The 22,594-nt window shown below is 45.3% G+C and overlaps 1 protein-coding gene across 1 annotated transcript; it reads left to right on the top strand.

The window, feature by feature from the left end:
- Nucleotides 1-100: 100 nt before the first annotated feature.
- On the top strand, nt 101-22,260 carry PRPF6 (pre-mRNA processing factor 6; the record flags this gene model as incomplete). The annotated part of the gene is made up of 20 exons (XM_010018334.1): nt 101-269; nt 1,088-1,206; nt 1,843-1,921; nt 2,820-2,996; nt 3,824-3,979; nt 4,644-4,738; nt 5,433-5,589; nt 5,800-5,962; nt 8,430-8,548; nt 9,236-9,454; nt 11,070-11,192; nt 11,992-12,113; nt 12,977-13,115; nt 14,101-14,220; nt 15,389-15,565; nt 16,365-16,498; nt 16,979-17,070; nt 19,090-19,204; nt 21,184-21,310; nt 22,006-22,260. Coding segments are annotated over 20 exons (2,755 nt in total), but the record flags the coding sequence as incomplete, so codon positions are not given.
- Nucleotides 22,261-22,594: the final 334 nt, after the last annotated feature.

Here is a 22,594-nt window from a genome sequence, read left to right as displayed (position 1 = left end):
TCTTACAGAAGGCTGGTATTGTTACTGTGTGCTGGAGGTGAGAGCTCTGGCAGCCTGCGGGGGTTGTGTGTGCTGAGGAGCTGCTGCTTTCCCAACACAGAGCCACGGGTTTCACCACCCGCTCCGATATCGGCCCCGCGCGTGATGCCAACGACCCCGTGGACGATCGCCATGCGCCGCCTGGGAAGAGAACTGTGGGGGATCAGATGAAGAAGAACCAAACAGCTGATGATGATGATGAAGACTTGAACGACACCAATTACGACGAGGTAATGAGGTGGTCATCACCTGGAGAGGCTTTTCTCTGAGGGGAAGAGGATCCCTTTAGCTCTTCCTATGAAAGCTGAGGTTTCAAGAGCAGGATTCCCTGTGTCTTTCCAGCAGCACTTCCTTTTTTCCTCTTGATTTTACAAATCAGACCTTCTTATACATAATGGCATAGTGCAGATTTGTGTTGTGCTGTTGGTCTGCATATTGTGGCTTAATTATCTATACCAAGCCCTGAGAGTCCTGGGGTGAGACCTAGAAGTTTTAACTTTAGTAAGGTCTAACTTAAATTAGTAAAGTACTAACTTAAGTAATTAGTTAAGTACTAGTTTAAGTACTTTAGGGCAGGTATTTTTTTATTCACCACAAAAGAAATCCAAGCTTTTATGCTCTGGTATGTATTTGTCTCCATGTGGCCTATGTAGGCTCTTTTGTTTAAATCCCACTCTGGTCAGGTAAAGGTTGTGTTGTTCCTTTGGTTTTCTGTCAGTAGTTTGCAATGAAGAAGTGGTTAATGGAAGAAATTGTCCTTTCTCTACTGGGATCTCAGTTATTGATTAGTCATTTTGGAAGAAGCAATTGTGAAGCAGTTTTGCTTTTGAAATGATGTGGGAGAAGAACCACCGGGGGTGGGAGAAGCAAGTGCTTTGCTGTAGGGATGTGTCAGTCTGATGCAGTGGTGTTAGAAATAGCCTCCTCCTGCGTTTTTGTTGTGCTGGGTGAATGTTGGCTCCAGGAGGAACATAACAGGAACTTTAAACTGAGCATATGGCTTTTTTTTCCCCTTCTGTTTTCCCCTTCTCTCTTCCTAAATTCATAGTTCAATGGGTACGCTGGGAGCCTGTTCTCAAGTGGTCCCTATGAAAAAGATGATGAGGAAGCAGATGCTATTTATGCAGCTCTGGATAAGAGGATGGATGAACGCAGGAAAGAAAGAAGGTAGGATGAATCAGAGCAGTGGCATGGGGTGTTTCTGCTTAGTTTGTGGTTCAGACTTTGCCTCTGTCTCTCTTCCATTTTCCAGTTCAGGTTTGCTGTTGTCTACTGGCTCCATTTTCAGATGCACACACAGTTTTTATTTGGTTTAATGCTGAACCTTTGACCCTGTGGCTCCAAGTTTTAAGGGTATTTTGCATAAGTTGCTCTGAGAGTTGATGTGGTTGAGTTGCTTCACCATACTTAAGTCTATTAAGATGATGGGGGGAGATGCTGAGTAACTGGTTTTGACACATTCCATACTGCACAGCACGCTGGAGATGGTTAGAAAAGTCATGTAATGCAGGTGTCTTGTAAACTGGTGAGTGTTACTGGCCTTGTTAAACTCACTGCCTGGACTGTGGGTAAGAGGAGGTTAAAGACTGGAGTTCCCTTGGTTGGAGACATCTGTTTTTACACTATAACATTGTCTTACTTGATAAAACATCTCTGCCATAATGTTGATAACCTAAGCTTGGATAAACTGCCTTTTTCAATGCCTTAGGTCTAATCAGACACGTTTATCTGTAAGATCAACACTTTGTTTCAAGACTTGCTGGTTGTTCCTTTGAGCATAACCTCAGTATTCGTCTTCCTCAGGGAACAACGAGAGAAAGAGGAAATAGAGAAATATCGTATGGAACGACCCAAAATTCAGCAGCAGTTCTCAGACTTGAAAGTAAGGAGAAAAATGTCTCAAGTGTGACTTTTATCTTTGTGATGTGTGAGAGTTGGATGTGGGCTCTGCATTTCCTTGCTCAGATTTTGTGTGTTAGCAAACAAGTAGTTCCTTCTTTGCCAGATGAGAGTTATTTCCTCTTGGAAAAAGAAAGTAAATGGATACCAAGCTGGCAGCTGGTGGTGCAGAGCCTCTTCCTGTCCCGGAGCTCTCTCAAGCAGTGTGATTTTTCAGCCAGCTGCAGTTACAGCCACTTAAATTAGTGCTGATTTAAACCCAAGCAGCGATGCAATCTGTGGTGCTAAAGCCATATTGTCTGTGCTGACAGCAGCGTTCAGAGTGGCACTCAGCTGGGGGAAGTGGGTGTTCAGAGCTGCTTTGGAGGGATCTGGGAGAACACTGGGATTCTGCCTGTGGAGCACTTCATTTGTGGATGCACAAGGGAGTGAAATTCATGCAAATCTTGATACCAGGCTTTTGGTTTGTGCTTTATTGTGGCTTCACATCAGTTCTGGAGCAGGTGCCTTGCTTCTGTCTTTGAGAGACTGGTAACTTGTTAGCACTGGAGTAGGCGTGGAGAGGAGCTCCTGACTTATTCTGTTAAATAAAAGGTATTGTTTCAGCTGTTGGCTAATGATTAGTAATAAACCACTCAGTGCTGCAGGTGCTGGGATTAACCTGAATATTTGCAGCACTGAATTTAATAACAAGATTGATTTGTAATCTCAGCCTGGACTAAACCCAAATTCTGATGAAATGCATCCAATTCTCTCATACATTGGAATAGGCAAAAATCTGACCTTTGATATTTAAGCCAAAGCTTAAGGAAAAAAGAAGTAGAAGAGTTGAAAAGAACAATTTCTACAGTAACTGATGATGCCAACTCCTGTTTGAACAGCGGAAGCTGGCGGAGGTCACAGAGGAAGAGTGGTTGAGTATCCCTGAAGTTGGTGATGCCAGGAACAAGCGCCAGAGGAATCCTCGCTACGAGAAGCTGACTCCTGTACCCGACAGCTTCTTTGCAAAGCATTTGCAGTCAGGGGAGAATCACACTTCTGTGGACCCACGCCAAACAGTGAGTATGAAAGCAAACCTGGTGAGGATGGCATCTGTGCTTTATCATTAGAGGGGAGGGTTGAACTGGGGGTTCGTGAGTGGGATTTGGAAGTAAAAGATATATGAGCAAAACACATGGTGTGAGTCTGGCAGAGGAATTGCTGGATGTTAAACTCCTGTGCTTGCTGGAGTCTTTCAGTGCACAGAGAGAACTTGAGGATAGTCAGGGAGAGCCTGGTTCTTGTGGTTAAAGTGAAAGAAAATGTTTCCTTGCCATTTCTCGGGCTGTAGAATGGTGATAATGAGTTTTGTTGAGCATAACCAATGTCCGTTTCTGTCAGTTTTGCAGAAGTGGAACAGAAGATAGTGTAGTTTCAGCTAATGGTTTGCCGAATGCTGGAGCAATTGTCTTACAAATTATTTGCATTACAGTCAGCTGAAAATGAAACAATTTATTTTGTTGCTACGTGGCCACAGACCACTGTGGTGATAGAGTTGCAGGAGAAGCTGAGTGGCCCTGAACTGGCACCAGATGGCCCTGGGACTTCTTCGTAGATACTCTTGTTGAAATGTGCTACTTTTAGATGCTTATGCTCAAAGCTTTCACTTTCTTGTTACTTATTTCACTGGTTTGACTAAACTTGAGTCATTACCTCCAGATTTGCAAAACCTGTATGAGAGATGCTCTGTGGTTCAGGGAAGCTGCCATTTGAGAGGGACCTGTGGGGTTTTGGCACCTCTGTCCTGTAGCCACTGCATCAGCCAACAGCCTGAATTACAGCCCGAGCTCCTTCTGAAACCTCAGAAGAGATTTGAGGAATGTGTTTCTCTCACTCTTGTTTCTAGCAATTTGGTGGATTGAATACTCCATATCCAGGGGGCTTGAACACTCCTTACCCAGGAGGAATGACACCAGGCTTAATGACTCCTGGCACAGGTGAATTGGATATGAGGAAGATTGGCCAAGCCAGGAACACCTTGATGGATATGAGGCTAAGCCAGGTAAGGATGTGGGAAGGCAGGATCTGTGCTGCACTATAAGACCTGATCTTAAAAAGTCTTTAATTCTCTTGGGTGTTAGAAGAAACACCTCAGCTGTGAAATAATTTTATGCCCCTCTTCCCCTAATCCCATGCCCTCTACACTAATAGAATTTCCTGGGGGTTAAGTTTGCCCCTGGAAGTCTTGGTCCTTACAGGAGAACCCTGTTGTTGTAGCAGAGGTGGACTTCAGGCAAAGAGCACTGGGAGTTACCCCAAGTTATACCAAGGGAAACATCTCTTCTATCCTGCATAGGGATGCAGGGCAAAAAGCTCTTAAATTGCTGTTGACTTCTGTTCTTTTTCATTGATTTTCCCTTCTAAATCTGGCTTAAACTAAAAAGATGGGCTTTAGCTGGCAGGGCTGCAAGACCTTTTGGTGACTGAAAGCCAAGCTGCTTGTTTCCTGGATTTTCAGTGGGATTAAATGTAAATCATTAAAGTTGTATATTTTAGAAGTGGAAAAAGCTAATCAGCAAGGCTTTGTGCTTCCCTCCTTCCTTGGTTTTGGTAAGGGGTGAATATCTAGGTTGCTTGTACCAGCTGCAGGGGCTTTTCCAGTCTTTAGTGCATGCTATGGGAGGCTGTGAATGGTCTTTTCAGTGGCTCTGATTTGCCTTTGCCAGGTGTCAGACTCTGTGAGTGGCCAGACTGTAGTGGACCCGAAAGGATATTTGACAGACTTGAATTCCATGATTCCCACCCATGGAGGAGATATCAAGTAAGTTTAAGAAGGATTAACTGATTTATCCTCTTAGTGATGGCTGTGAGCCTGCATAGAAATGGAAATCTGTCTGGGCTGGCATTTAATTGGTACAAGATGCCAGGTGAGTTTTTGAGGATGGATTCTTTTAACGTGAGGTCTGGTTTAATCTTTCAACCGAGGTATTTAGCATCTGACCTGGATGCATCATCTGTGGGGCTTGTTTTTGTTCTGTCCCTGGACCAACATGCCAGAGTGATGGCTGTGTGTGACTGTCTGCCAGCCAGGGAAGAACCTGCTTAATTGTACCCCTGTGCTGCTAATTTAGCCTTCATTGATGACCTCTGAAAACCTCTTTAACCCAAAGTTTCATGAAGAATTGCCATTAAAGTCAAAGTGATATGTGCAAATGTGGATGCTAATCCTTGACTTGTGCTCACCAGCTTCCAGCTGCAAGTGCCCAGCTGTTATTCCTAAAAATCTTGCTTAAACACTTAACTGGTTTTCATGCTGATCTCACCGTGTTAATGTGTATTTGTGAGCTTGTTTGGTAGCATGTAATCTGTGTCACCAGTATGAAAACATTTGAGGTCAGGGTTACTGTGCATTTGAGTGTGGCTGTGAAGAACTGGCTGTAAAGCACTTACTGATGCAGGAGAGTTGTTTGCTGCAGTGCTGAAAATCTTCCTCTCTCTTTTTCCTCCTCCTTTAGTGATATCAAAAAAGCCCGTTTGCTCCTGAAATCAGTCCGAGAGACCAATCCCCATCATCCTCCAGCCTGGATAGCATCAGCCCGACTGGAGGAGGTCACTGGCAAGCTCCAAGTGGCTCGAAACCTCATCATGAAAGGAACAGAGATGTGCCCCAAGGTCAGAATTGCTTTGCTTCTCTGCTGATCCTTGCAGGACAGTAGGAAAAGGTTGTGGTTACGAGTAGCAGCATCTCTGTTAAGCTTGTGTCAGGCTAGATCTGATACAACTTCACTCTCTGCGGGATTAGAAGAACATCTATTTAACTAGAAGCTCTAAGTTTGAATTCTTGCTTTGATGTAAAGGAAGATTGTTCCTTTGTCCTGATAGAGTGAAGATGTTTGGTTGGAAGCTGCTCGGCTTCAGCCTGGGGATACAGCCAAGGCGGTCGTGGCTCAAGCTGTCCGTCACCTCCCGCAGTCTGTGCGAATCTACATCAGAGCAGCAGAGCTGGAGACAGACATCCGGGCAAAGAAACGTGTCCTGAGGAAAGGTGAGAGCTACTGCAGGGCCAGGGAGCAAAGTCTGAGGCTCCTTGTTTGATTTGGGGAGGAGCTCTGCATCCCTGGTGAAAAATAGTGGTTAATAATGTGTGTCTTCATGGCAGAACTTGCTGCTGTTGAGTCAAATTGTTGCTGAAGTAGTAACATGCTTCAGTGAAAAGCTGCTGTTACTGAGCAATTGCAAATGACATTTTGTTTCCCCAAACCAATTCCAGCTTCATCCAAGTCTATTCCAAACAATGATCTTTATAGAAGTGCTTTGTTGTGTTGTCCTGAACCTGGGTCTTCCTCACAGGTTCACAGTATTAATCCTTTGATTACTCTAAGTTACTGTGACTGTAGCAGTAGAGATTAGAACCTTCATGGCTATTGGATTGTGTTGATTTTATCTTCTAACTTTAGACAGGGAAAAAGGTCTGGATCTATTTTATTTAGTAAATTCTTGTGGAGCAGCTTATGGTATTGAATGGTTTGGCTTCAAAGGAAGCAAATCGCTTCATACCTCTTACTATTGCATGTAAAACTACACATCTCTGCTGAAGTGACCTCTTACTGCATACGGATGAAAGGCACTTCCAAGTTCCTGGGTTCGAAGTTGTAGGAGTTCAGATATTAACTATTTAGTAGCTTTTCTCATTTCTATGGGCTCAGCAGTGCTGTGGTGTCTCTCCTGTGACATTGTGCATCCTCCTCAAGAACAGTAGTTCAGATACTGAACAGAAAACCACTCTTACATGAGCAGAAATAGATTTCTGAGTCCAGCTTGGGTAGGAGAGCATCTTCTATGAAAGCAGCGACACATTGAGTACTGAGATTTGCTTTAAACATCATATTTGCAAAGAGAAAAACATCTTGTTTCAGTTTTTGGAACCACCTACTTCATCTCTGATACAAAGCTGTTAGTGGAGTGGAACATGATTTATCGCTTCTTTCCAGTTTCTCCCTGTTAACAGCTTCACAGTGCTCCTCTGCTACCTAAGGAAGAGCAGGAATATGATGCTTGGAGCTGTTTGTATGTGCAGCCTTAACATCAGTGGCAGTTTAACCCATTATTTCTCCTCAAATAAAATAGACTGAGTGCCAGGTAATGTCATTGGAACGGGATATTCATCATGTGTTTTGTTTGCTCTGTGCATTCCTACCATGCAGCAGAACCTCTGGAGTTTCAGAGCCGCTCTCTGGCTGGAAAGCCAGCAAGCTGAGTGTTTAAAATGCATCTGGAGGTACAAAAATTGACTCCTCCATGAGAACATGTTCTGTCCTGCTGAGTGATGCTCTCAGCTCTTGCAGGCTGATATGATTCACTTAATTCCTCAGGAAATCTCCTGCTGCTGCAGACTGAGAGGAAACAGTTAATGCCCAAATCCCCAGTGCACAGCGCTGGTAAATGCTCTGTGTGTTCCTGCAGAGCTGGGATGTGCTCTGATGCTCAGCAGTGTGCCTTGGCTAGGAATGCTTAACGGAACAGCCTTGCCTGGAAGCTGGTTTCAGTGTAGGTTTAGATGCCTCTTCCACCCATTTCTGTAGTCATGCTGTTGTGTTGAAGAAGGATGTGCTCAGTGCTCTGTTACTATAGTGTGTTTGTGTACAATCACCTTAGAAGCAATGAAACTAATCTTGCAGCACAGCTAAGACCAGCAGTCTGTGGTGGAAATTGTAGTGACAAAAGGCTAAAAAAACCCTTTAGTTTCTTAGGGTATCTCTAAGATACAAGATCATAAAGAAACAGGCTGAGAAAAGTTGTTTGGACCCAAATGTTTCAGGCAGCACAGAACAGTGTGCAGGGAATGCAGTTTCTACCAGCAGTAGCTACTCTTGGAGAAGATTAAGGAAGTCTCAAAGACTCTTAATTAGATGGAGCCCATATGGGTTGCTGGAAGAACACGTGGGATTCAGTGGCTTAGGGTGTTAGTGACACCTTTTAAGTTTTTAGGCATCCTCCTGTTTATTTCTACACAGCAGGCCAATAACTCACTGGGAAGCTAATGTGGGATCCATTAAAGCCGTCAGGAGATGCCTACAGGATGGTGGGGCAGTTTGAACATCTAAAGAACAAGATTGTCTTATTAGTTAGTATTGAAGGTGCTCCTTTTTTATAAAGGAGACCCAGCATGATTAGGGCTACCCAGTTTTGAAGGTGTGCTCATTTGCTGAGCCTGGAGGCTGTGTTCAGTGAGGTGTTTTACTGCAGAGGATGCAGTTGCAGTTTGGGCAGGGGAAAAGCCTTTTGCTCTCTAAAGCCTGGTTCCAATTAAAATTAAGTCAGCTTTTTATTTTCTGATTTGAAGTTCTCATTGTTGAAACAAGAGCTAATGGAAGTCCAGTTCCCTCCCTTCCCTCCTTCAGGAAATTTCATCTGTAAGAGGGCAAAGCCTTCAATATATCATCTTTAAAACATACAGTTCTCTTTGGGGAAACTGCCTTGTCATGATTAACAGAATGGTTTTGCCCCTCTAGCCCTTGAGCATGTTCCAAACTCAGTGCGTTTGTGGAAAGCAGCTGTGGAGTTAGAGGAACCTGAGGATGCCAGGATCATGCTGAGCCGGGCTGTGGAGTGCTGTCCAACGAGTGTTGAAGTAAGTCTCTAAAGAAGTAAAAGAAGGCAAGCCCCTTCTCATGGCTTTAGGTCGACAGCAGAGCTTTGAAAACAGGAGGCAGGGGAGTGCAGGATGAGTTCTCTACCACGCACTTTATGCCACAGTGAGAAGGATGCGATGAGTAGTGGACTGTGCTTTTTTCCCTCAGAGTTAATTGTCTGGTGGTCATTACATGCCTCATTTTGCTGTGTAATTGTTAGGCTGGTTATGCCAGTGCACTGCTGTGCCTGCTGTAGCCACTTAGCCACGTTCCTGTTGGTGGGTAGTGCCTCTGCAGTTGTGAAAACAAGCATAGACATAGCCTGGGGAGTCAAAAACAACGTTGCTTATTGCTGAAACTCTGAACCAGAGTGTTACACTCAGCTATTTGAAGGGCAATGTGAACAGAAAACATGCAGCCCAGCTAATGAAGATAATATCTCCATTATCTCCAATGCTTTATCTCCATAGCTTGAGGTGATTAGGACCAAGCTTTAAGGGCAGGAGTAGGCTCTGTTTCTCCTACTTCTCCATTGGTATTCTGCAGCCTGCTTATGCTACTTGAGGACAGTTGCCAACCAGTAGCAAGCAGCCTAAAGCTGCTTATCTCTTCAGGCTGACACTGTCATAGAGCAACGTTGTCATCTCCTTGTTCTGATCTGAAAGCTATCTTCTGTTGCTCCACAGCTGTGGCTCGCACTGGCGAGGCTGGAGACGTACGAGAACGCGCGGAAAGTCCTTAACAAAGCCCGAGAGAATATTCCAACGGATCGGCACATCTGGATTACTGCTGCCAAGCTGGAGGAAGCCAATGGAAACACCCAGATGGTGGAGAAGATCATTGACAGAGCCATCACATCCCTCAGGGCTAACGGTGTGGAAATCAACAGGGAGCAATGGATACAGGTATTTGCTCGACCTCGGTTAGACACCCACATGAAGTCTCAGGTTTGAAGGCTGCTGATGCTAGATACTGTAGGGTGGTTTTGCAATAGGCTTATCAGTGGAGATCCCAGTGAAGATACAAGAGGTGAGACCAAAAAGCTGAGTAGGTTCAAGACTGTAAGTGATACGCTGGGGTAGCACTGCATGTGTTCAGCTGAGGAATGTCTGGTTTGCTTCTGTCTTGGAAGGTGATCAGCTTCAAGTTGAAGCAGCTGCTGCCTTAAGTAGGACAGAGGCTTTAAGCCTCCAGTGAAGGATTTATGTGGCTTTTGCATATGTCTTTTGCCTTAAAAGGTATCTGTTTGCCCAGTAAGTCTTTGTCACATCCTGTTGTAAGAAATCAATACAAATCAAGGCCAGGTTGGATGGGGCTTGGAGCAACCTGGTCTAGTGGAAGGTGTCCCTGCCCGTGGCAGAGGTTTGGAACTGGATGAGCTTTAAAGTCCCTTCAACCCAAACCAGTCTGGGATTCTACGAAATAATGCATATACAGCCAGCAGGAAATACTCTTAGTCCTTTATTTATTAATCCTGTAGTCCTGAGGCTGTGTGAAGTGGTCACAGCTGCCCGGTGGAACCCTCCTGTCCAGTGAGGTTTACAAAGCATAACCTCTGTGCGGGTTCATCCCATATGGTTGTGGTTTTAATGTTCTGTATGGAGAAAAGTTGTATTGTACTTGAGATAGAAAGACACTTTGAAGACTATTGCCATCTTTCCTCCTACACTGTGCTTTGTTTAAGCATAAGGCTTTAAACCAGTTAACTACTAAAATCACTTAGAGTGGGTCAGGGCAGCAAAATCTTGGCATGCTGCTTAAAAGTGTATTGATAATGAACAAACTTTAATATTAGACAGGAATCCTTGTTAACATCTAAAAGCATCACAACTTTCTTTATTGCAGTAGAACAATGAAAGGTTAATATCAACCTCTGTCTAAAACCCCCAGCACCACTGCAGCCTCTACATCATTGTCTTCTCGAGTTCCTTTCCATTTCTGCTATCTGATCAGAGGTCTTGTTAACAAGTTCAAGCAAGACAAACTTGGCTTTCTGAAAGCTTTATGTGTCAGAAAACTGCTTTTCCCTATATGCTCTGATGAGAGAGCCTTTGCGCCGATAACTTAACGCTGGTTGAGGGTGTATTTGTTTAAATTCAGTTATTGCTTAGCCCTTATTGAGCTTTAAGAATCCATTAGAAGCTGAAAGAAGGTCAATAGTTTTGATGTTACAATTCTTCCTTCTCAAATTCTTGTCTATTTTTGTTGGCCAGGTCCCTGCTCAGCAGCTCAGTGCAGCTGTAAGAGGAGACTGGAAAGGTCACACACTGTCACACTTACTCCTTTCCAGTGGATGCAGCTGATGAGCTCTGTTTCTTAACCATCTTCTGACTGATTCTGTGTGCAACTTACAGCACCTTCCATGCGGTTATGGGCTTCTTAGTGTCCAGATGATTTGAGTAATAAGATACATTTAACATGGCAGAGACCCACAGTGTGTCTGTGTTAGTGCTTGAAGAGCTGCTATTGCAGAATATGACTTCTTGTGCTGAGATCTCAGGGCTTTACTCTTGTTTCTAGGACGCTGAGGAATGTGATAAAGCTGGAAGTGTGGCCACATGCCAGGCAATCATGCGAGCTGTCATTGGGATCGGGATTGAGGAGGAAGATCGGAAGCATACCTGGATGGAAGATGCGGACAGTGTATGTCCAGCTGTGATGCTGCTTTATGCTGGGTTGGGGTTTGTTTGTTTTTAATTAAGGGAAATTGAACTGGAGCCTGGAAAATGACATGTTTTATCCATGAAAGTGCCTGTGTTTCCCACACACCTGCCTGTGTTTGGCCAGTGTGACTCTCCGGAGGTTATTGTATTGTAGAGCTTTCTTCAGACTTGAATTTACACTAAGCAAAAAGTTGGTATTTTGATAAATTGCTGCTTTTTGTGTGGGTTGTGGGGTTTATTGGAGTGTGTGAGATATCAGCAGAGATTGAGGGCTGGTTAAAGGAACTGGGAGTTGAGTTTCGACACCTAAACGCTGTAGCTCAGGAGTTGATGTCAGACTGGCCAGGGGAGTGGGTAAAAGTTTCACCAGGCTTTCTTTGCTTTAGGGGAGCACATTGAACATGCACTATAAAATAAACCAGATTTCAGCATGAAGAATGTCTAGTTCACTGGGAGTGGGGGGCATGTGCTGTGGCGCTTGGTTTTGCCTGTAAAAAAAAGGAGGGTGAACATGGGAGCCTTTCCTGTGCTCAAGCAGTGTTTCAAGCCATTTCGTGTGTGTCAGTGCACTGTATGGCCTGATAGAGGGACACTCAAAAATACCTTCCCTGCTTCCTTTTGCAAAGCTGATAGTAACTATTCTGTTATATATAATGCCCCAGTTCATGTATTACCCTGAGTTACTGAGGTCTGAACTGAATTATGCATGCATAACCCTTGCTTGCACTTGATTTCAGTGCAACCCTAAACTGACTTGGTTCTGATGTGTTTCTCCATAGTGTGTGGCTCACAATGCCCTGGAGTGTGCCCGAGCAATTTATGCCTATGCCCTGCAAGTCTTCCCCAGCAAGAAGAGCGTGTGGCTGCGGGCAGCGTACTTCGAAAAGAACCATGGCACAAGGTTTGGGTGCTGCATCATCCTTGGGTGGGGGGGAATCCCCCTCCTTTAGGATGGGGAGGAAGGAAACCTTCAAGGTTATGGCTGATGTGTTGCATGAGCAGAATCAATTCAGCTGGTGGAAACTCGCTGGCACTGTTTGCAGGTCTGACCTTTGTTGTTGTTGTGGTTGGACCATCTTTGGGTTTTATGAAGTCATAAAAAGGTTTTTTGGCAATAGGGATTACTTGGTAAAAGAGCTGTGAATCACCTAGTGATTCCTGTAGCGTGGAAGTGACTGCAGATCATAGAAGGGTTTGGGTTGGAAGGGGCCTTCAAAGGTCATCTAGTCCAACCCCTGTGGAATGAGTAGGGACATCTTCAACTCAGTCAGATGCTGAGTTCTGCCTCATTCAAGCCTTTTCTTTGTAGCTGCAACAAGTATGTCTGGTTATGATGTTGTTGTCCCACGTTTCTCAGTTTAAGCCCCTTGTTCTAACTGAAAAGTAGTTTCCAGAGGAGAAAACAAGTTTCGATAAGATCAAGCCAGCTTCATCTAATAATTCTGGAAAACTTCCTGCCACAGTTTCTGCTAAGGTGTAAGAAGGGCTCCTCTTTCCAAGCCACATGAGCTATGTGTGTGCAGGCTCTCTCCGCAGGGGCTATCAAACAGAGGTGGCTGAACAATGAGCCGTTTGTGGAGTGCTGATTTCAGAACCCTTGTGAAAAAGACCCCACCCTTTCCTTGTTGTGAAACCACTTATCAAGGTTTACAACGTTGGACTTTGCAACAATATTTGTAACACTGAGTGATAGTGGGAATGGTGTGTGAGAGCTCGCCTTTGGCAGGGCTTCCAGTGAGTCTAACTTGCTCTTTCTTGTCTCAGAGAATCCTTGGAGGCTCTTTTGCAGAGGGCTGTTGCTCACTGTCCCAAAGCAGAAGTGCTCTGGCTCATGGGAGCCAAATCGAAGTGGCTGGCAGGAGATGTGCCAGCAGCCAGAAGCATTTTGGCCTTGGCTTTCCAGGTGGGTTCTCTTACACTTGTGTGATGGTGTTAAGTACAACTGGTAGAGAAAACAGAGTAGGCTTCTTCTGTCAACACTTTATCCCTGCTGCCTTGCAAGGTGATGGGGCCTTCCACTGGTCTTTCATTGTCTTGTGTGCCAAAATGTTCTCCTGTGAAATAGCAGCAGAGTGTGTTACTGCTCCTGTAGTGGTACCTCACCAGGTTCTGAGTTCACAAACTCCTAGTTTTACTGCCATGGCTCCCATCAACCCCAGCCATGGATCAGAACCCCTTTGCCTTGAGTCATCTGTCTCCTCAGTAAGAAGGGTAGTGGTCTGCTTTAATTAATGATGTTACTGAATTACTTATGGCTTGGCACAAGCCCAGTAATCCACAGCAAAATGAAGGGAATTCTGTACTGGATGCTGAAAGGAAGATGGGCAGACCAGTACAGTTCTGACACTGGGAATGAGGCTCAAAAGCTGAGTGATAGCAAAACCAAATGACAGCTCCTGAACTGGAAGGTAAAAGATGTTTACTTCCTAAATTTGTTCCTGGTGCTTTTTGTTACCATCCTGAAGGCTTCATGACTCGGCTGCCACTGAAATGACTTCTATTGGAGGAGCTTTCACAGACCTCAGTTGGGAATTCCAGCTTCATTCTTTTTTTGCTCAGGGATAATAAAACGAGGGTCTCATTGTGGCAGACCCTGTGATGTTTTCAGTGTTTAAACTGGAAGTTCAGAAGATCAAGCATTAATGCTTTTCAACAACTGAGAAGCATCCAGCTTCTAAACTGGCACATATCTTTGTGCTGCGCATCTGGTTTGGAGAACTTCTCTGAACTTCAAAGGTCAAAGAAGATTTGGGAGGAGCTTGAACTGAAGCAAAAAAAATCTGTGGATTGACAGAGCTCTGATTTCAATTTTAATCCTGATCAAACGGGGGATTAAATCTGCTGTTGATTCACTGCCTGCATTTGTCTGTCATTTGATGTTCCTTCAGGCCAACCCCAACAGCGAGGAGATCTGGCTTGCTGCCGTGAAGCTCGAGTCGGAGAACAATGAGTATGAAAGAGCAAGGAGGCTGCTGGCAAAAGCTCGCAGCAGTGCCCCCACTGCAAGGGTAAGGGATGTGTGAAGGGTGGAGAGGCTGAGACCTCTCTTGGCCACGGGGGAGTTGAGACAGAAGGAGGAGTTCCTTCAGTTCTGTGGCCTCAGGGATTGACCGGGTGGCTCTTTGCCATTGCCTTTTGCAGGCATGTGGCCGCTTTGCTGCGGCGCTTCTCCAGTGAATTGCGACACCAAATCATGGCCTGATGGGAAAGAAAAGCCAGGAAGGCTTTCAGTTTTTTGAACACAAGTGGCAAAAGTCAGGAAATTCCCAGTTTACAGCTGTTTGTATAGTGTTCATGTTGCATAAAAGCATGCCTTGGAAAAGAGAGAGAGAAAATACTTTCACAGCAGACTCGCTTGTGCTTGCTGTGCTAAAGACAGCTGTGGTTGTGTTTGTTGTTTAAAGTTACACTCTTGTATTTATCTCTATGTTACTTCTGGCATGATAAACTTTGTCAGTTTTTAGCTGTTCATACAGAACCATGTTAACTTGTCCAAGTAAAAGAAAAACTAGTTTGGTCTCTGTCCCTTCCCCAGTCTGTGCTTCATCTACGTCTTTTAAACTGCCCTCATCCTGCTTTGTTAGCCAGGGAGCTTCTCTCCAGCTGGGGTTGGAGCTCTGGTCTCAAGACTTGATGCTTCTCTTGTGAAGTCATGGTGGGGGGAGTTTGGGAATGGAGAGGATAGGGATCAAAGAGCAGTGAACCAGCCTTCGGTCTATAATGTATTTCCCACAGCTGTAATTTCCATGTGTAGCCAAAGGAAAGGCATTTGTGGGCAGAAAAAATATGTGTACCAGCTTGTAATGAGCAGGACAATGGTTGCAACTTGAAGCCATGAGTGAGAATAGGTGGTCTGGGTAGCTTGGATCTAAGGAGGTCAGTTTATGCTGGTGAAGGAGGCTCAAATTCATTAGTTAGTTGTGCTCTTTGTATGAGTATTACACAAATGTCAAACCTGTGCTAATAGGTGTGATACAGGTTGATCACACTGCTCCAACTGCTTTAATATTTGGATATTTGGACAATACCTTTCTCATTGTTGCCTGTTCCCACTGTTATTTAACCCTGTTATTTTTTTGTTAGCTAATTAATAACATTCTAATGAGTGTATGAAAGTGGGAACCCACTGCCTTGAGGGACTAAAGGTGTTTCAGTGGCTGCTCTGGTTGTTCTTAGGTCTTCATGAAGTCGGTGAAGTTAGAATGGGTGCTGGGGAACATTGCTGCAGCCCAGGAGCTTTGTGAGGAAGCCCTGAAGCACTACGAGGACTTCCCCAAATTGTGGATGATGAAAGGACAAATTGAGGAACAAAAAGAGCTGGTGGACAAAGCCCGGGAGGCTTATAATCAAGGGGTAAGATGGGTGTTGCTGCAAGTTTGCTTTGGGCTTCTGGTGTTGTCTGTTGTGACTCAAGATGGAGAGGGCTGTGTCTCAGCCTAACCAGAGATGGTTTCTGTTCTCTCTGTCATTGCTTTAAAACAATAACAAAGCCAAAATATTGGGACTTTGAATAAGCAGCAAGAATTTCTCTTACCCAGTATCCATGTGCAAAATGCACTTTCTTGCTTGAGAGGCTTTGCTGTATGTTTGACTCCTCACTGGTAGGAAGAAAAAGCATTGCACAATTATTCCCTGAGACCTGTAAAGACTAAAAGCAGAGCCCTTAAAAGAAAAGCCTCCTAATGAGCTCTTAGATACACACTGTAAAAGGAGGTGGCTTACAGAGCACTCCTGTCTCTTTTAAATGGAAATCAGTGTCCTTGGCTATGAATGCTTCTGAAAGTCCTCAGCCTTCAAAGTCGGAGGGAAGCAGCTTTCTGCCAGCATTGATATCCTAATGACTTCCCGGGCTTCAAAGCTCCTCTCTTGCTGTGGTTTGGGTTTATATGAGCCCTTCATGTCCAGACAGAGCACAAATTGTAGGTGTAGTGTTAAGAGAGGTGTGTTCTTGCTGCTGCCATAGCTCAGTCATAGCTGTTTGGGATGTGGGAGAAACTGGACTCAGGTGCTGTAAGACTGGAAGGAATTTGAGCAACATAGTCAGCTTTGTCTCTCTTCTGAACTCTCCAGGAGGATGCAGGAAGGGAAGTTATTTACTATAAGGGTTATAAGATGCTTTTCAAATCTGCATATTGCCCTATTGTTTTAACAGTTGAAAAAGTGTCCCCACTCCATACCCCTGTGGCTTCTGCTGTCCAGGCTGGAGGAGAAGGTCGGGCAGTTGACCAGAGCAAGAGCTATCCTGGAAAAGTCTCGCCTAAAGAATCCAAAGAATCCAGATCTCTGGTGAGTTGTGTGAAGATGAGCTAAGTTTGGGCTATGGAGCGTTCTTCAGGCCAGCTTTTCCACATCATCTCAGCCGTTTGAGCCTGGAACTTATGACCATGCCTGTCCTAGAGTTTCTTCTGGACTAACAGCTTATTCTGAATGCCAGGAATGCTTTGGTGATCCTGGCTAGTATATTGCTACTCTAGGGAGCTGGGGACTAACTGTTTCTTTACTGATGGTTTTAGTGCACACAGCATGATCACTCAGGGTTCTTTCATTTCTGTTTTGGTTCCTTTTGCCTGTTTTTGATCTAGGCCATTATAGAATAAAGGTCAGGTTTATTTTTAGCTGGAGAGGAATGGGAAGATGTCAGTCACCTACATACACTCACAATATGGGCAGATGTTTGCAATTTCCAGTGACCTTCATGTGACTCCCTGTTTGTTTCCACATGGGGAATGTGTTGTCATAAATATCATCGAGTCTCTCCCTTACCAGGTTGGAGTCAGTGCGACTGGAGTACAGAGCTGGGCTAAAGAACATTGCAAACACTCTGATGGCCAAGGCACTGCAAGAATGCCCCAATTCAGGTGAGGTGGATCTCATTTCCGTCTTAAACATGGTTCTTTTGCCCAGTTCATAAAGTCGCACCTTCTTCCAGATGTCCTTCCTGGCCAGGTCTCAAAATACTACATTTGGAGAAGTGCCACTCATCCTTGTGCAAATATTGAGGAATAATCCCAATTGCTTTGTGCTGTCTCACACCAGGGATGTCACAGGCTGGTGTTTGTTCCATTTTGCTGCAGTATCCAGTGTATTTTTGGGTCTGTGGTCCACTGTGTCCCCAGGTTTCCTGGGAAAGCATCTTTGGACATGGGTGGCTTTTCTCTGAAGCTGCTACAAGCCTGCCAGGGTTTAAAATTGAAGAAAGACTCTCGAGTGTTTGTAGTTAGGAAGTTCAGTGGAAAACAATGGGTTTTTCCCTGTCTTGGTAGAGCCCAGTTGGCCGTAGGATGCTTCCTGTTGCTGGTTTGCACTGGTTGCACTCCTGACTGTGTGCTGAGTACCTCGTGCTGGCAGCAAACTTCAGGCACAGTCATGAATAGGGGATCACGTACCATAAATGTTTAGTCCTGAGCTTGGATGATTTTAACTCATTTAAGAAAAGGCTAATAGGTCATAGAATGAAAGTCAGTTGGTTCTAACCAGCAGTGGAAACATTTGCCTCTTGGGATGGGAGGAAAAAGTGCATAATACTTCCCTATTTTTGGGGCAGAATTGTGGGAAGACTTTAATTATTTAAACATGTTGACATCTTTTGGAGAGAAGATGTCACATAACTGCAAAATGCAGTAATCTTGTGCAGGACAAGCTTTCCAGCTTGCCTTCGGGCTGGCTTTTGAAAGGTGTTTAATTGGTGGCTGCTCAAGTCCCAGTGAAATCATTGGGAATTAAGTGACTATTGTGACATGATAAACTCCTTGCAAGCTGCTCACCATGCGATTGGGTCAACAAAGCAACACCATCCAAAGTCCCACTTTGTTTTGGGAATGACCTAATGCTTAATGGGTGTTTGTCACCACAGGCTTCCTCACAGAACCTGCCTGTTGCTATGGAAATGGGCAGCAGGAACTCAGTTTTTGTTGAAATCTAATCACTTCCAACCCTATCTTAAAACCCCACAAAGCAGAATAAAAGCTGCAGGAGCTGGACACCTATAGTTGGGTAAACCAGAGCCTCGCATCCCCCAAGTGCTGAATTGATTCCTGGTTGGTAGTGGCTGATGCAGGGCAGGCAGCACAAAGGGTAAAATTGACATCTAATGATGGTTGTGATGCCTGGAAAAATGTGGTTTGACCCTATCTCTAAAGAGCAAGAAGAGCTTTGCTGCAGTCATCAAAGCTTATGCATATTCCCATGTGCAGCTGATGGGAAGTGAGAGCACTGGGTCCTGGCAGACACCCGCTCTCAGGCTTTGCTTTGAAGTGATCACCAGGTGTGGTTGGCTGACAGCAGAAACTGGAGATTTCATGCTTCTCTGAGCATATTTCCTTCCTCACTTTTGGCACTGTAAGGATGTAGGGATTAAACCCAGCTTTCCGGGACCTGCTCTGTCCTTCATCGTACATGTGGAGAGCCAGCATCAATAAGACTGTGGTGCTCTTTGGCACCCTTAAAACTGCTTCCAAACATTGTGCTTTGCACCTCCTGGGACTTCTGCCACTGCAGTTTCCCATTCAGACAAATGGATCTCTTTCACTTCAGAGATGAAGCTCCCCTGTTCCACTGCTTGCAGTGTCTCATCTGAGCAGCATGAGCTCTGGGTTGGTGCCCACCAGCACAGGGAACACTGAAGGTGCAGGAGGGTCGTGGTGCAGAGACCTTCAGAAGTGAAGGTCCAGCATGGTGCATGCAGTAGCTAAGCCTTCAGAGTGTTGGATGAAGAATCCATGCAGAAAGGATCACCTGGGATGAGGCTGGGGCACGGATAACCATGAGAGTGGGGGCAGTGGTGCTGCTTGTGTTAGAGAGCGCTGGTCTGATCACAGGGTGGGGAGGGTTAATGCTGGAAATAACTCCAAACAATCTTCCTGCTTGACTTCATTCAGGAATCCTGTGGTCAGAGGCAATTTTCCTTGAAGCGCGACCGCAACGCAAGACCAAGAGTGTGGATGCTCTCAAGAAGTGTGAACACGACCCACACGTCCTGCTGGCTGTGGCCAAGTGAGTTCCTGGGCTTGATGTTGTAAAAAATACCCCTTTCTGTGTGTGGCTGCATCCAGGATGAAACACTGCACTTGAGCACAACCATATGATTCTGGCTGCGGCAGCTCTAGTAAGCCCCAAAGCAAGTAACGGCTCTCAAGCTGTCTCCTAGTAACTGTGCAGATCTCTCCCTTGATTCAAAGCAGGGGATGTCAACCTGCCCTCGAGCTGTTCTGCTGGGGCTGGGGCTGCAGCACAGACAACAATACATTCACACAGAGCCCTTTTCCAGTGCTGGGTAATGGCACTCTGAAAATTGCTGCTTTCCATCCCTTGCAAGGGATTTCAGTGTGCTTGCAGGTGACCTGGGCTCTATTATAAAGTATTTTTTAGTATATATTTGAAGTATTTGGTAAATTAGGGACAATTTTTCCTGATTATTTTTCAATTTTTAGGTGGCTGACTGTGTGTTCTTCATCTTTTCGCTCTATCTTAGAGAAATCTCTCAGATTCGGTTTAACCCTGAGCTAGATCCTGTGCTGTTGTAGTCTTCTCTCCTGAATTTCTGCTATATCAGTTTTCCTCAGTTGTGGCCCTTCCTGGAATGCAAACTACCACCTTGGTGTAGTTTGCTTCTCTGGAATGGGAAGATAATTTACTAGGGATTGTCTTCTTGTCTAGATTGAGTTCTGAGGCTTCCAATAATGAAAACTTGCTATTAGGATAGGCTTACTCTGTATCCTTGTTGACCTGATGCATGAACGGCTCTATAGCAGCCGTGATGGGATCAAACTTACTTCTGTTCCTTTGTGAACCCCACAAGAGGTTAATGCAGGAGGAATTTTGCCCAAACAGTTGCCCAAGTCTTTCATAACTCTTTTTTATAAGCCAAAGAAAACCGTAGGATACACTCAAGTGACTGCAGGGCTGGGTTCTGCCAGATTATGACAGCAGACCCATTCAGCAAGGGAGAAAAATGTTAACTTTGCCTTATGGAAACAGCTTCCAGGCCCCTCCTGGTGCAGCCTCTGACAGTGCAGCAGCTAATCTCAACACAAACAGCTCCCACCTCCCATCACGACTTGCATGTAGGTACAGTAATACCATCGTGTCTAATAACAGCTGGGTTAAGTAGGTTGCTGGAAATGGCCACTGCTTGCAGGAGCTGAGCCTCTGCTATCATTGTTCGTGCTGTGTTAAATCACAGTTTATTTAACATGGAACAATCAAGGGTATTACAGGGCTTAGAAACAATCACATAAGCTGTATAGTTTTATGACTGGCTAAGCTCTTTATGAGGGATGGCTGTCTGCTTTGATAAAGACCTTCCTAGCTCAAATGAACTCTTTTAATGCAAAGAGAAGTGAACCCAAGAGGCTATTGACTCAGCTGGATAATTACTGGGGGAGAACTTCCAGAATTCATGAGTACCTTTATGAAATGGCAGCACTGGGGCTGGGTGCCAGGCTGGGATGGGAGCATGGAGGTGCTTGCCTTTCCCTGTAACGTGGAGCTGATGAGGTAGGTCTGCTCCATGCCTTGTGGATGGGAATGTGCGACTGGGAACATGCAGGCAGTGTCCAGCTTTTAGGAGTTATTTAATTGTTAGATGCTAAAATCAACTTGAAATATTAAGAAGTGGGAGGAGAGGAAACAGATGTAGGTATGTGAGTCTGCCTCCTTCTATACCAAATCTGGAACAGCAAAATTAAGCCATTGAGTTAGCAAAGATTGAGCTTGGAGAGCAACACTTCCCTCTCAGGAGTGTCTGTCTCTTCCTGGGGCTCAGTTAAATGTGTCTCACCAGGGGAGAGTGAAAAGTGGATGTTCATTTCGGTCCGCTCGTTTCGCTTCCCAGGGGAAGGCCAGGCAGCAGATGCCTGCAAGATCTGCTGTTTCCTTCATGGGAGAGCAGAGAACTGCAGTATCTGCTGGAATGCTTTGGGTTCCTCTAAACCAGGCTGTTTGTCAACTCACTTTTGCTTTTCCCCCCCAAGGCTCTTCTGGAGTGAGCGTAAAATAACCAAGGCCAGGGAATGGTTCCACCGAACAGTGAAGATCGACTCTGACCTGGGGGATGCCTGGGCTTTCTTTTACAAGTTTGAGCTCCAGCATGGCACGGAGGTGAGTGTGTGCTGGGAGCAGGGAGCTGGGAAGGCAGTTTGATGCTGGATGTCCTGAGCTGTGCTGACCTTGCTGCTCGCAGATGAGGCTGCGGTGTCTTGCCTGGTCATGACTGAGCATGAACAGGCCTGTGTGGTGGTTTTTAAGTGGCTCTGTCAGTAGCTGAGCTGTCTCTCAGGCTGCTTTGCTGTCCACAGTCATGCTGGGTCGTGCAGAAATCGATGAAATCAATCTTCCTGCTGTGAAATGCAAGCTCTCTCATAGATCTTCCTGTAATTGCGATGCTGGGTTTGTGTGACTGGTGCTGTCTCTCCGCAAGTGTCAAGCACAGGTTGCACGTGAACACAGCCGGAGGAACAGTCTGTTCTAATCTCTTAGGGCAGTTTTTACTGCCTGATAGTGCTGAAATGATGGGAGTGTTTTATCTTCTGACTTCAGAGAGAGCTCTCACTGCACAGCTCGAGTGCAGAGGAAGTTTCTGCTGCAGTTTAGCCACAACTTGCTTGACTGTAACTCAAGCAGTTTGCTCAGCGAGGCAGAGCTGCTGAGTTTTGACTGAGGATTCCATCCCGCCTTTAAAAAACAAAGCAAAAACCCACCATAAGCTTGGAAAACGTGAACTGGGGAGAGAATTGTTTTGGCCCTGTGCTGGAACCATTAAGAGAGTTGCAAACTGTCATTTCTCTTCCTCGTAGGAACAACAAGAAGAGGTGAGGAAGCGCTGTGAGAACGCTGAACCTCGCCACGGGGAGCTCTGGTGTGATATCTCCAAGGACATAGAGAATTGGCAGAAGAAAATTGGAGAGATCCTCATGCTTGTGGCAGCCAAGCTTAAAAACACCTTCTAAGAGTCCCCTGCCTGCATCTCCTTACTGATCTCTGTAGGACTTGCCTGCTTACCTGCTTTCGGTGCATTCACACTCGCAGTGGCACAGACTTTGGAGGATGGGTGATACAGAAGAGCTTTCTTCCAGAAAGAAGAGCTGTTTCCTTCTCTTCCCAGTGCTCGTGGTTCACACAACACAGCCATCAGGTTCTGCAGTGCATCTGAACGTTGTTGCTGCTGTCGTGTAGGAGAGACGAGTGGCTTAGGGAGGCTCTTGTTGGCGTCTTCATTTTGATGCCTGAACCCCCTTGTAAATACAAGCTTTACTTAGTGCTTGTATGGATTTAGCAGTTCCTCTGCTTTCTTTCCTGGCATGCGCTTCCCTCCTGCCCCTCTCTGTGCAGTTCTGTAGCATTTAGCCCATCTGATGCTGGTTCCTCATCAGCAGATCTGGTTTG

This window comes from Nestor notabilis, unplaced genomic scaffold (genome assembly GCF_000696875.1).
Source record: "Nestor notabilis isolate BGI_N333 unplaced genomic scaffold, ASM69687v1 scaffold25937, whole genome shotgun sequence".
Taxonomy (NCBI): domain Eukaryota; kingdom Metazoa; phylum Chordata; class Aves; order Psittaciformes; family Psittacidae; genus Nestor; species Nestor notabilis.
Note: the sequence above shows the minus strand (reverse complement) of the source record. Positions and strands in the feature narration are given on the sequence as shown.